The sequence below is a fragment of the Trachypithecus francoisi genome, unplaced genomic scaffold (genome assembly GCF_009764315.1).
Source record: "Trachypithecus francoisi isolate TF-2019V2 unplaced genomic scaffold, Tfra_2.0 Lachesis_group11, whole genome shotgun sequence".
Classification (NCBI taxonomy): domain Eukaryota; kingdom Metazoa; phylum Chordata; class Mammalia; order Primates; family Cercopithecidae; genus Trachypithecus; species Trachypithecus francoisi.
The window spans coordinates 98,547,101-98,562,386 of NW_022681456.1; the positions used below are offsets into that span (position 1 = coordinate 98,547,101).

At 40.7% G+C, this 15,286-nt stretch overlaps 1 protein-coding gene across 1 annotated transcript in view; it reads left to right on the top strand.

Annotated features, from left to right (window-relative positions):
* Positions 1-15,286, top strand: part of PKP2 (plakophilin 2) — a 110,089-nt gene that overhangs the window by 77,345 nt on the left and 17,458 nt on the right. The window contains exons 8-9 of the mRNA XM_033222454.1: positions 911-1,075; positions 2,012-2,185. Of these exons, the coding sequence (XP_033078345.1) occupies positions 911-1,075; positions 2,012-2,185 (339 nt within the window). The remainder of the gene's footprint in view (positions 1-910; positions 1,076-2,011; positions 2,186-15,286) is intronic.

Below are 15,286 nucleotides of genomic sequence, written 5' to 3' on the forward strand. Positions count from 1 at the left end.
GCAATGAATTTTAATGTATCTATTTTTTCATTCCCAAACTTGCTCCTTCTGTTTATAATCCTTTTTTTTTTTTTTTTTTTTTTGAGACAGAGTCTTGCTCCATCACTCAGCCTAGGCTGGAGTGCAGTGGTGCAATCTCGGCTCACTGCAACCTCCACCTCCTGGGTTCAAGCAATTCTCCTGCCTCAGCCTCCCAAGTAACTGGGATTACAGGTGTGCACCAACATGCGTAGCTAATTTTTTTTTTTTGTATTTTTAGTAGAGACAGGGTTTCGCCATGTTGGCCAGCCTAGTCTTGAACTGCTGACCTCAGGTGATCCATCGCTTCGGCCTCCCAAAGTGCTCTGTAAAGGCGTGAGCCACAGCACCCGGCCTATAATCCTTCTTAATAATCATCACCATCCACCAAAAGAAGATGGAAATCTGAGTAATCATGTGCTACCTCTGAAAAGGCTTTCAGTTCTTCCACTTCCCTCTGATGCTTCTGCTGTTTTCCTACATTGTGCATCTTTCATTCCAATTATTACAATAGCCTCCTAGTTGGTCCCTATAAACAGTATCTCCTCCTCTTCTCCAACTCAGCATGGCTAGTAAGTTACGTATCTATAACTATAGAGTTGTTCTGGACACACTCTTTAGAAAGTAAACTAAAAAGACTCTCCATTGTTTAAGAAATTTAGCCTCTACTTCTTAGCATCACACTCTTGACTATTCATGATAACATTAGCTTTTCTAGACATACTCATTGTGTGTCTAGAAATACTCATTGATTCCCCCAGGCAACCCACAGTTTAAGCACACCCAGTTGCATCTGGTAAACCTTGTAAGAGCTAAAGCCTGCGTCCTGTGCTATCACACCTGCAAGGATGTCTATATGTATACGATCAATATTCTTGTCCTGTTTTCTCAGGCCACGGAGAATTGTGTATGCATTCTTCATAACCTCTCCTACCAGCTGGAGGCAGAGCTCCCAGAGAAATATTCCCAGAATATCTATATTCAGAACCGAAATATCCAGACTGACAACAACAAAAGTATTGGGTGTTTTGGCAGTCGAAGCAGGAAAGTAAAAGAGGTATATTGGGAAGTTTTTTAAAGAATGAGAAAGAGAGGGAGATAATGAGAGAGATTCTGTGTTTGTGTATATGTGTATGTCTAAGTACTTGGTATATGTCGGCACTACTTTAATTTATTTTAATTCTTACATCAACCTTTTGAGGTGTGTATTATTAATGCCCTCATTTACCAGTGAGGAAACAGAGACACAGTAAGATTAATTTTCCTGGAATAATTCAGCAAATAAGTAGAAGAGATTGAATACAATCCCAGGCAATCTGGCTCCAGATTTTCATTGCTACCCATGAACCATACTGCTTTATGCCTTATAGGTTAGGAAAGAAGCTTAATGCAGCATAGCTAATTGTATATAAATTGTTTTTATTAAAGTCAACCCCGATATTTGGTTTTGGGCACTCTGAAAACAAACTTTGGACATACTAAAAGCAAACCTCATAGGAAGGAATACATATTTATTTCCATACTGATATGAAAACTAAAAGAATGTAACCTCCCCTCCTTCTCTGAGTATCATGGTATTTGTGGAGATCAGCTGGTAAATTTAGAACCCTGGTGCTATCCTGGACACTTTCACAAGACTGAGGGAACAGGCCTGTTTTTCTTATCTGCAGGGTGGTTGTGACTAATTTAGCTTTTAGCTCAACAGCAGCCTGAAAACCATTCTAGAATGGTCTGTGCTTAATTCTCTGAATTTTCTCTCACTGGGAGAAATATCAAGTTAGGGGTGTGGGGTGTTACTAGGAAGAAATAATCATCATAGGCTAAAAGTTAAGTGATTAGAAATTGTATGTATTTGCTTTTAAAATTTCTATTTCAAGGGCTTATGCAAATTATGAGCCTTTCTAGACAGTATTTTTGGTCTCCTGGTTTGAGTGTGAAATTGTAGACATCACCTGACATGCATTAATTCTGGATTCCTTTTGTGTGTGGTCAGCAATACCAGGACATGCCGATGCCAGAGGAAAAGAGCAACCCCAAGGGTGTGGAGTGGCTGTGGCATTCCATCGTGATAAGGATGTATCTGTCACTGATCGCCAAGAGTGTCCGCAACTACACACAGGAAGCATCCTTAGGAGCTCTCCAGAACCTCACTGCCGGAAGTGGACCAGTGAGTATTGGGCCTGATTTCCTACTTTTTAAAATAATGATATTGTAGACATACCTACATTCGTTTCAGAGACGAAACAGTGAGGTAAGAGAAAAAGGTTTCTTATTTTAGTCAAGACAGTTCTCAGAAATTACAGAGGGTTTCGGTCTCAGCTTATGTGAAGTCAAGTCAGGCTGCTGTTGGTCAGTACTCTTTCAGTTACAGATCTCAGAATCCTGCCGCAAACTGGTTTAAGCAAAAAAGAGGAAATTTTTGGCTTATGGAAATGAAAAGTCCAGGGTGGGTCTTCTTTCTGTCATGACTGGACTTAGGTGCACCAGTGATTACAATTATGACTTTCTTCATCTTTTGGGCTTGGTTTTCCTCTGCTGGTTTTGTTCTCAAAGATTCTGTCCATAGGGTAACAAAGACAGCCATGAATTATTTCAGGCTCACATTTTATCAGCCCAATGTGTCCCCTGTAAGAAACAAACTACCATTTTCCCAAGAGTGTTGTTAAGAAGTTGGAGAGTATGTCTCACGGACTGGCTTGGGCCTCTTGCCCATTTCCGAACCAGTACCTGTGTCTCTGAGGCTGTGATGTTCTAATTGGCCAAGTCTGGATCATATGCCCAGATTTGCACTTCCAGGGGATGGGTTTGATTGGATGAGGGCCACTACCCCTTGTACCACATGGGCTGAACTGGTAAAGGAGTGCTCCCTAATGGAAAATGAGACTGTTACTACCAAAGGAAGGAGGAAAAAGTGCTGGGAAGGCAAAAACAACAGCAGATGTCTACTGCAGTGTGGAGTTGGAAAGGCCATCTGTGCTTTTGTGTCCCAGAAATTCAGCTACAAAATAAAGAGCTGATCCTCTTTCCAGACGCACTTACTTTATACCAGCAAAGTCAAAATAATTAAAACAGTAAAAGCTTATTCACTTCCCCATGTATTTTATACCCTTCCTATATTTAAGGTATTCTATAAGTATTTAATGATTTAAACTAAGCTTGTATTATTTGCCTTGGTCATGAAACGCTTAGAATGAACTCCCCCCAAATAGCTCATTGTCTGTCTAGTCTCCACTTATCTCTGTAGAGAAAAGGACTCTTGTAAGTAGCAAAAAATATTTATGTTTTACTTGAGAAACCATATTATTCTTTAATATGTGTGCTTACACAGAAGCCTTGTTCTCTGTTTTGAATAAAATTGTGAAATGCTAACACCAGTATTTCTCTTACCTTAGCATTGTGGTTAAGAATGCAACCAAACTTTCATCTGTTTGGCTTTCTGCAAAATGTACATTGAGAAAGAAACTGATAACTACCAGGGAGCCCTTAATGACACAGGGACACTAATGAATCATGTTATTTCCCGTTTTCCTATGCTAGGTTTCTCAAAATCATTTCTCTTACTTTGCTGAACTACAGAAGCCCTCTTATTAATTCCCAGCTAACATAAAAGAAAATTAAATAGGGGGGTGTGTATGTGTGTGTGTTTAAGCTTGCTGTGGTCTGAGTCTAGTTCAATATAAGCTAACCCTTTAAGCTTGGATTTTAGCTTCTTCCATTCCAGGAGCCTCCCACAGAATCCAGACCAGGGGTGCTTTCATTTTTCTGAGGTTACAGGGATATTTGTGCCACTTAAGCTCTGAATATGACTGTACTACGTAGTCCCTAAGTTCCTACATTCATTTGCTGAACACACATTCTTTTGAGCATATTACATAACAGACACTAGCAGTTATGGTGTGGGTTACACAGCAGTAAATAAGACACATCCCTGTGTTTGGTAATAGTCTTACTGGGATAAAAAACAGAAATTTAAAGTACTAGGAAAACTTTAAGGTACCAGGTCCATAAAGGACCTAAGTAAGGAAGATATCTTCATGCCCTAATTGTATCAAGGCATTTAGAATCATACCTAGCCTTAGGTATGACTATTGGCTGTTTCCCTCCCTTCAGGAGGGAGTGTTTAAAGGGAGTCCTATACTCTCTCCTAAAGGCAGGGAAGTAGCCAATAGTCATACCTAAGGGGTGTAATAGGCCATCCCTAAAGGGAAGCTTACACTCAACTGATACTGATTCATACTCAAGGTTGTTAGAATTGGACTTGATTGGACATTTATAAGAGAAAATCATTAGCAGCATGGGACAAATATGAGGCCCCTTTATTTTATTTTATTTTATTTTTATTTATTATTGTTATTTTTGAGATGGAATCTCATTCTGTCACCCAGGCTGGAGTCCAGTAGCGCGATCTCGGCTCACTGCAACCTCCATCTCCAGGGTTCAAGCAATTCTCCTGCCTCAGCCTCCTGAGTAGCTGGGATTACAGGTGCCTGCCACCACGCCCAGCTAATATTTGTATTTTTAGTAGAGATGAGGTTTCACCATGTTGGCCAGGCTGGTCTCAAACTCCTGACCTCAGGTGATCCACCAGCCTCAGCCTCCCAAAGTGCTGGGATTACAGGTGTGAGCCACCGCACCCAACCTCCCTTTATTTTTTTAAGTTACGAGATGCTTTTTAAAGTTTTGACGTATGTGTTTTTTTTAAATCATTACTTTTCCTAATTTTGTATGCTTAGATGCTGTGATAAGATCTCTGGCTTTATAATTTCAAGCAAGGAATCTTTGAATAAGAAAATATGAAAATTAGGTCATACACATAGTACCAGAAAATATCAAGTCCATTGGTCATATGATCGTAACTGAGATAGCACCAAATGACGGTGTACTTTACTTGGCAAAGAACCCAAGCTGAAATCGCTTCCTAAAAGACAGATTATATAATTTACATACAAAAATTATGACAGTAATTTCTAGTTAGTAAAAGTATGTTAGTTTAAGCTTTATTAGTTCAGATATAATAGTCACTGTAGTAGCAAAAGAATGGAATAATAAAATTTACTTATTTATCAAGCTCTTTAAATATAATATAAATTAAAAAGATTAAACATTGCATAGTAAAAGTTAAAAGTCATTGAAATAAAGTTTGGTTTTTTGTCTTAATTTTTTGAGATAGAGTCTCGTTCCGTTGTCCAGGCTAGAGTGCAGTGGTGCGATCTCGGCTCACTGCAACCTCTGTCTCCTGGGTTCAAGTAATTCTCATGCCTCAGCCTCCCGAGTAGTTGGGATTACAGGCATGTGCCACCACTCCCAACTAATTTCTGTATTTATAGTAGAAACGGGTTTCACCATGTCAGCCAGGCTGGTCTCGAACTCCTGACCTCAAGTGATCTGCCCTCTTCAGCCTCCCTAAGTGCTGGGGACAAGCCTGACCCACTGCGCCCAGCCTGAAATAAATAGTTTTAAAAGCCCTTTATTTAATATCGATCAGAAAAAAATGAAACAGATTCCCTCAGCGGCCCCCAACCTTTTTGGCACCAGAGACTGGTTTCATGGAAGACAGTTTTTTCACAGACTAGGCTGGGGAGAGAGAGTTTCAGGATGAAACTGTTCCACCTTAGATCAATTAGATTCTTATAAGGAGCACACAGCCTAGATCCCTCACGTGTGCGGTTCACAATAGGGTTCGTGAGCCTATGAGAACCTAATGCCACCATGGATCTGACAGGAAGTGGAGCTCAAGCACTAATAATGCTCACTCACTGCTCACTTTCTGCTGTGCGGCGGGTTCCTAACAGTCCACAGACTGGTACTGTGACCCGGGGGGTTGGGATCTTCTGCCCTACCGCATACCTTACCCAAAAATAAATACCAACAGGAATGAAACCTAAATATAAAAGTAAATACCAACAGGAATGAAACCTAAATATAAAAGTAAATACCAACAGGAATGAAACCTAAATATAAAAGTAAATACCAACAGGAATGAAACCTAAATATAAAAGTAAATACCAACAGGAATGAAACCTAAATATAAAAGGTAAAACAATAAAGATGCTAAACAATTACATGGAAGAATATCTTCGTGACCTGGAATAGGGAAAGATTTCCTTAAAATGGACACAAAGAGGACTAACCTTCAAGTAAATATTTGATAAATTGACTAAATTAATAACTTATGCTATCAAAAGACATGTTAAGACATTACAAAGGCAAACCACAGAGTGGGAAAAGATTTTTGCAACATCTGTAAGTAACAAACGTGGGTATCCAGAAAATATAGAAGAGTTGAGATAACAATAAATAAAGAAAACATGGACAGCCCAATAGAAAAATAAATGGACAAGAGACTTAAGAGACACTTGGTGAAAGATAACATTGAAATAGTCAACAGTCATATTTATTTCCCATGGCCAATGTCCAGAATGGTGTTTCACAGGTTTTCTTCTAGGATTCTTACATTTTGAGGTCTTAACATTTAAATCTTTAATGCATCTTGAATTAATTTGTATATATAGTAAAAGGTAGAGGTCCAGTTTTGTTTTTCTGCGTATGGCTGGCCAGTTATCCCAGTACCATTTATTGAATAGGGAGTCCTTTCCCCATTGCTTATTTTTGTCAACTTTGTCAAACACCAGATGGCTGTAGGTGTAGAGCTTCATTGCTGGGTTGTCTATTCTGGGACCTAATTAAGCTAAAGAGCTTCTGCACAGCAAAATAAACTATCAAGGGAGTAAATAGACAACCTACAGAATGGGAGAAAATGTTCACAAAGTATGTATCTGGTAAAGGTTTAAATCCAGAATCTGTAAGGAACTTAAAAAATTCAGCAAGCAAAAACCAAATAACCCCATTAAAAAAGGGAGCAAAAGACATGAACAGACATTTCTCAAAAAAAGACATTGCCAGTCGCCCAAAAACATGAAAAAACCTCATCATCACTAATCATCATTAATCATCAAATCAAAACTACAGTGAGATGCCGTCTCACACCACTTAAAATGGCCATTATTAAAAAGTCAAAACGCAACAGATGCTGGTGAGGCTTAGGAGAAAAGGGAACACTTACATACTGTTGGTGGGAATATAAATTAGTTCAGCCACTGTGGAAGGCAGTTTGGAGGTTTCTCAAAGAACTTAAAACAGAGCTACCATTCCACCCAGCAATCCTATTACTGAGTAGATATCCAAAGGAAAATAAATTATTCTACCAAAAAGACATGTGCACTCATATGTTCATCACCATGCTATTCGCAATAGCAAAGACACAGAATCCACCTGGGTGCCCATCCATGGTGGATTGAATAAAGAAAATGTGGTACATATGCACCCTGGAATGATATGCAGCCATAAAAAAGAGTAAAATCATGTCCTTTGCAGCAACATGGATGCATCTGGAAGCCATTTTCCTAAGTGAATTAATGCAGGTACAGAAAAACAAATACCACATATTCTCACTTATACGTGGGAGTCAAACATTGGTTACTCGTGGACATAAAGATTGCAACATTAGACACTGGGGACTACAAGAAGAGGGAGAGAAGGAGGGGGAAAGAGATGAATAACTAACTCTTGAGTACTATGCTCACTACCTGGGTGACGGGATCATTCATATCACAAACCTTAGCATCACACAGTATACCCATGTCACAAACCTGCACATCTACCCTCTGAATCTAAAAGTTGAAATTTTTTTTTCAAGGCCAATAAACATTTGAAAACATTTTTTCAACCTCATTAATGATCAAGGCAATATGAGTTAAAAGTGCTCTTGCAAACAGTTGACCAGCTAAATAACAGTCATTCTCACATATTTATAAAAGCTAGAATATAGAATCTCTATTTGGTAGTGCTCATTGCTTATTTTCCTTATGATTATAAAGGTCATCCTACTTCAGGCTTTCTCATTTCCCTCAGTGAATAAGAATTAGTGAAATTTTGCCATGCTGTCCCCAAGCTGAGCAAACAGCATTTAAGGAATCAGACCTCATCTATAGTCACATGTTTTCAGTGATTGTTCTTATGAATTAACATGAAAACATTAATGCTCTTTATTATATCTAAGCATATATCATTAAATAGTGTAGTATGATATGTCTATAAAGCAAGATTTTAATTCTCAAGAAATTCTCATGTTTTAAAAGAAAACAAAAATTGTAAGGAATATTTTGTGACTTTATTTGATTCCTCATCTTGTTTTCAAGTACCTTCTGAGATGATAAATCTTCAGGGAAACTTGATAGCATATTATTTATACAATTCAGGTCAGTAAACATTTGTATAGGACCTATCATGTGCAAGGTACCATACAAGGCACTGAGGTGGAGAAAAGATGGATAAGATACATTCTTTCAAGAGGCTAGTGAATCGTCTAGTAGGAGAGATAGGCAGTTTAGGAGAGTTGTAATCTAGAGAATTAGGGAGTAGTGGTAAGGAAGGAAGTAAAATGTCAGACTACAGAGGACTGTTTGAGCCGTACTAAGATGTTTGAACATCATTTGGAAGGTGATGGGGAGTCATGAAAGGGTTTAAATCTGAGGTGTGGAACATAATCAGATTAAATTTTACAAGGGTGATTCTGGTGTAAGGCTTTGAAACCCTCACTGGTGTTTAAGAAACAGCAAGTTTACTAGCAACATTGAATTCCTTGTAGAGATTGGAGGCCATAATTTGCAGATTGGTTCTTCTGCAAATGCACTGTTGCCCTAGCAATATTTGGTAGACAAGTATAAAATCAGAAAAGAAACAAGTTAAATGAACGCTGTATTGCAGTTTTGATGGGTGAGAGAAAAATAAGCTAGACTGACAAGATTGTTGAGAGTATTGGAATTTTTTTTTTTTTAAGATGGAGTCTCACTCTGTCGCCCAGGGTGGAATCCAGTGGCACGGTCTTAGCTCACTGCAACTTCCGCCTCCCAGGTTCAAGTGATTCTCCTACCTCAGCCTCCCAAGTAGCTGAGATTATAGGCGCCCACCACCACGCTCAGCTAATTTTTTGTATTTTTAGTAGAGACAGGGTTTCACCATGTTTGCCGGGCTGGTCTTGAACTCCTCACCTCAGGTGATCTGCCTTCCTCAGCCTCCCAAAGTGCTGGGATTACAGGCTTGAGCCATAGTGCCCAGCCTGGAGAGAAAATATTTAATGTGATGGTTCGTGCACTGTAGTCTAAATAAGAAATTTAAGACAGAGAATTGATATCTTGAGGTGTAAGGAATGAAGGTCGGGTAAAGGGACTGAAGTTCTTGATGAGGCTGAAGAGAAACATGGTAGGAGGGAGAGCAAGGAGAATGGGAAAATGTGTTCAGAGCCTGACATTGCTGAGTTTGTTTTCGGAGGCAACATGTCCCTGAGTGAACACAGGCTCTGTGTGATCATGGAAGTGAGTGGCTGATGTATGGAAGAGATGAAAGTCAGGGACTGTGGGGAAGTCTAGGAACTGTGAGGTAATCATTTTGATGAGGTATATGAATAGGAGATGGAGAAGGCTATGAACTGGGCTCCAAAGCCTCCAGCGAATATTGAGGAAAGAACAATAGGCCTTGTGATAGCAAAGAAAATGCTGTGGGGGGTGATACAGCTGGACGGTGGTGACTCAGAAGAACAGGACTTATGCATTTGAGGGAAGACGGAATAGTGTAGAAGTGCAGCTGGGAAGAGAGAGAAGAGCCCAATGTCCCGCCTGGCCCAGGATACAGGAGTGGTGTCTAGTAGTCTCCTCCTTGGATGGCTACAGGCGAAGGATTCTTCTCAGAGGAGAGCAAATAGTCTAACAGAATGTTCTGCAAATTAATGAAAGACAAATTTGTATTTGTTTATAATAGAACAAACATTATAAAATAGTAATTAAATTCCTTTGAGTCATGGACACTTTGAGAGTCTAATAAAAGATATGTTTTAATAACTAATAAACAGAGTATTGCAACTGTATCTAACAATTACATGTTTTCTTCCTCCCTTTTTTTTTTTTCCTGAGATGGGGTCTTGCTTTGTCACCCAGGCTGGAGTGCAGTGGTGCAAACATGACTCACTGCAGCCTTGACCACCAGGGTTCAAATGATTCTCTCCCACCTCAGCCTCCCAAGAAGCTAGAACCACAGGCACATACCGCAACACTGGGCTAAATTTTTTTATCATTTGTAGAGACAAGGTCTCACTATGTTGCCCAGGCTGGTCTCAAACTCCTGGCCTCAAGCAATCCTCCCACCTCAGCCTCCCAAAGTGCTGGGATTACAGGCATGAGCCACCAGGCCCAGCTTCTTCCTGCTGTTTTTAATATTGAAAGAAAAAAAGATACTAAATTATAAAAACAATAAGACATGACAATTATTTGTTTCATTATATATTAAGCAGGCTCAGTTTAAAGTAAGTTGATTAACATTAAAGTCATATCCAGAGGCCCAAAATGAACTTGAAATGATTCTACTTCCCAATGTTTATACATTTTCTCCCACTGATCTGATAATCCTGTTCCTAAAATCCAGACATCCACATGAGAGTTCACAAGGGGTCCTTATGGCTTAGACTATTTGTTTGGTTGTTTGTTTTGGGGTTTTTTTTTAGTTTTTTGCTTTGGTTTTGTTTACGTTTTTGTTTTATGTTTGTCTGGTCACTATTGGGCTATCACTGACCATTATTTAGATTTATAACCTTCAATCTTGTGATGAATTGGTTTTGAAAACTGCAGGCTACACTTTTTTATTTCTCTAGTAAGCTCCTGGAAGTCAAGACATTTTATATTTTCAAAAATATAATTCTCACCTTCAGACTGACTGTGCTCATGATAGTTTACAGCTACAGCCAGGAATAACAAATGCAAGGACTATGATCAGTTAACATAGATTTGACCGAATATAGATCCAAACTTCTAAGTGGGTTATAGAAAGTCAATTGGCAGGTCGTTTGTGTGGAAATAGTGATGGGTTTTCCCATTTAAAAGTTAATAATGGCCGGGCACAGTGGCTCATGCCTGTAATCCCAGCACTTTAGGAGACTGAGGCAGGTGGATCACTTGAGGTCAGGCGTTCAAGACCAGCCTGGCTAACACGGTGAAACTCCGTCTCTACTGAAAATACAAAAAATTAGCTGGCGTGGTGGCGGGCGCCTGTAGTCCCAGCTACTCAGGAGACTGAGGCAGGAGAATGGCGTGAACCCGGGAGGCAGAGGTTGCAGTGAGCCAGGATCACGCCATTGCACTCCAGCCTGGGCGACAGAGCGAGACTCCATCTCAAAAAAAAAGTGTAAATTAATTAACCTGTGTAAATTCCCAAAACTTGAACAAGAAGAAATAGAAAAGATGACTAATTATCAACCAGTAAATAAACTGAAATGATAATGAAAGACATCTCCCTTTAAGATTTTTTTCTCAGCTCAGTTAGCTTTCTGGGTGAACACAGATTCCATGTCACCGTGGAAGTGAGTGACAGATATGCAGCAATGTAAGTTGAGGATCCCTAATCCAAATTTTCAAAATCTGAAATGCTCCAAAATCCAAAACCTTTTTAGCACCAGCATGACACCATGCGTTGAAAATGTTATACTTGACCTTAATATGGCAAGTCAAGTCAAAACGCAGGCACACAATACACAGTTTACTCGGCATCCCCAAGCAGAAAAGAAAAAAAAAACAAATCCCTCCCAGCTCCCTTCAGCTGCCATATATCTTTTCCACAGACACCCAGTTTCCCCCACACAAGCAAGCACACCCACAAAGGATAGTAAAATGGCATGTGTGCAGGCCAGGCATGCTGATGGCAGGTTTCCCACAATGCCCCACATGGAGCCAAGACCTACATGCATGACTCAACTGTGTTTGTTTGCTTACTGTTTGCTCTGTGGTATAAAGGTACTGCTGAAAATGACAAAATGACCTACAGATACCCCTCAGGCTAACTGATAAAAAGAGGAAGCATTTATGTTTACCTCTAGCACAGAAAGCCAAGCTGTTGGAGAAACTGGACAGGAGTATATGAAACATCCATATATGACCTGAAGAAACAGAAGGATACATTGTTGAAGTTCTGTGCTGAAACTGATTCACAGAAGTTAGTGAAAATTAGAAAACTGCATAAAGCCAAACATGAAGATCTTGATCATGTATTGAAAGTGTGGATCTGTCCACGTCACAGGGAACACATGCCACATAATGGTATGCTGACCGTGAAACAAGCAAAGATCTTGATGAACTGGAAATTAAAAGGGAATGTGAATAATCAATAGGCTGGTTGCAGAAATTTAAGACAAGACACAGCATTACATTTTTAAAGATTTGTGATGATAAAGCATCTGCTGATCACAAAGCAGTGAAGAAATTCATTGAGTTTGCCATTCATGGCTAATGAAAATCTGAAGCCAAAACAAGTCTATAATGCTGATGAAACATCACTGTTTTGGCATCATTGCCTCAGAAAGACACTGACTACAGCTGATGAAACAGCACCTACTAGAATTAAGGCTGCCAAGGACAGAATATGCTGGGATGTGTTAATGCATCAGGCACACATAAGTGGGGTGATAGATAAAAACTTGTGTCCTCACTGTTTTCAAGGAGCAAGTTTCTTACCAGTCTGTTATTATGCTAACAGAAAGACATGGAGCACCAGGGACATCTTTTTTGATTGGTTTCACAAACATTTGGTACCAAGTGGCTAATGCTTGCTGCAGGGAGACTCGACTGGATGATGACTGCAAGATTTTGTTATTACATGACAATTGTTCTGCTCATCTCCCAGCTGAAATTCTCATTTTAAAAATGTCTATTCTATGTACTTTCCCTCAAATGTGACTTCATCATTTTAGCTATGTGACCAGAGTATCCTTAGATCAATAAAGAGTACATTAAAAAAACACTTTTCTTGAACAGCATGCTGGCTAGCAGCAGTGTGCAGAGGTGTGGGTGTGAGAAAGTGTTCAAAAGGAGTTTAGCCTGAGGATGCTCTATATGCTGTTGCCATTGCTTGAAACAGGTGTGCATGCCTGGCACAACTCTGGCCTACAGCTATGTCCAGTGGTAATGATAAATGAGATGGTGGCTTTGAAGAATTATATATGTCAAGTGAGAAAAAAAAGATGGCTGAACTCCTTACCTTTGCAAAAAAATAGACTTCATAATCCGTCAGTAAGCTGGAAGAAGTGAATACTAAAGAAGTTTTTAACATTGATAACAAGGCTCCACTTGTTCATTCATTGACCAATGGTGAAATGGCCAAAATGATTCTGAATAAGGTAATCATGATAATAGTGATGTTGTTAACACTGCAGAAAAAGTGCCTATAGATGACAGGGTGAAATTGTGTGGTGGGCTTATTGAAGAACTAGAGCAGCAGGCATTCATAACAGAACAACTCATTCTATTTATAAAATCAAAGAGAGACTGCTAAAATAAGAGCCATTGTTGAGTTGGGGACCAAGAGGGCCCATTAAGAAGCAGCTGCAGCCCACAGCACAGAGAGGAATGAAAGCGTCGAGTGAATTCAGCACCTTCAGCTGAAATATCCAGGTTCTCACACTGGGACTGACTAGACAATCATCCTGACCTGGAGAGAATAAAGAAAAGCAGAGTGGGCCAGTGGCCCACCCAGGAGCCTCATGGAGCCAAAGGAACCCCCACCCCTAGCAGAGGGAAGCAGTGACTGATTGTGCAACCCGCCCAGGAAACCATGCTTCTCCCACAGATCTTTGCAACCTGTGGATCAGGAGATCCCCTCATGAGCCCACACTACCAGGGCCTTGGATCCAATAAACAGAGCTGTGTGGAGCCTCAGCACAGGTACACACAGAGACAAGAGTTTTACATACTCCATCCTGGAATTCCCAGCAAGGTGACAGATCCCTTTGTACATTCCCCTAGGAAGGGGGCTGAATCCAGGGAGCCAAGCAGCATTGTTCTGAGGGCCCCACTTCCACAGCACCTCACAAGTTAAGACCCACTGGCGTGGGAATTCCAGCCAGCCAATGGCAACACAGTGAGTCTGCCTGAAACAGGAGGCAGTTCCCTGGGGGAGGGGTGGCTACTATTTCTATGGTTCGGTCAACTGCACATTCCAGCCTGCCAGCTCCAGAGAGTCTGGGTGGTCTAGATGAGGAAGGGATACCCCCCACCAACACCACACAGCTGCTGTGCCAGATTGTGCCCAAACTGCTTTAAAGTGGGACCCCGATCCATTCCTCCTCACTGGGCAGGGCCTCCCTGTGGGGGGCCTTTAATTACTCCAGCCAGGCTTATATGGACAGAGAGCTCTGATCTCTCCCTGGGATGGAGCTCCCGGCAGGAGGGGAGGCTGCCATCTCTGTGGTTCGGTCAACTGAGCTGTTCCAGCTTGCCTACTCTAGAGAGTCTGGGCAGTCCGGATGAGGAAGGGTCCTCCCAAACACAGCACAGCTGGTCTACAGCCAGACTGCTTCTGTAAGCAGGTCCCTAATTCCATTCCTCCTGACTAGGTGAGACCTTTCAATAAGGGTCTCCAGACACCTCCAAAAGGAGCATTTGGGCCAGAAGCAGGTCAGTACCCACCCTGGGATGGAGTGTCCAGAGGAAGGAGCAGGCTGCCATCTTTGCTGCTTCACAGCCTTCACTGTTGATACCTCCAAGTACAGGAAAAGCAGAGGCAACTAAGGTCTGGAGCAGTTCCCCAGCAAACCACAGTAGCCCTGTGGTTGCTAACAGTCAGTAGCCTGAATGTGAAAAGAAAAAAAAAAAAAAACCAACAACAAATAAACAGAAAACAACAACATCATCAACAAAAAAGACCCCACAGAAACTCCTTCAGAAGTCAGCAGCCTCAAAGGTCAAAGGTAGATAAGCCCACAAAGATGAGAAAGAATCAATGCAAAAACACTGAAAACTCAAAAAAACAGAGTGCCTCTTCTCCTCCAGATGACTACAACACCTCTCCAGCAAGGGCTTAGAACAGCGATGAGGCTGAGATGGCGGAGTTGACAGAAGTAGGCTTCAGAAGGTTGGAAACAACAAACTTCGCTGAGATAAAGGAGCACGTTGTAACCCAATGCAAAGAAGCTAAAAATCATGATAAAATAATACAGGAGCTGATAACCAGAATAGCCAGTTTAGAGAGGAACATAACTGACTTGATAGGGCTGAAAAATATAACATGAGAACTTCACCATGCAATCACAAGTATCAATAGCAGAATAGACCAAGCGGAGGAAAGTACCTCAGAGTTTGAAGACTATCTTTCTGAAATAAGACAGGCAGACAAGAATAGAGAAAAAAGAATGAAAAGGAATGAACAAGACCTCCAAGAAATGTGGGATTAT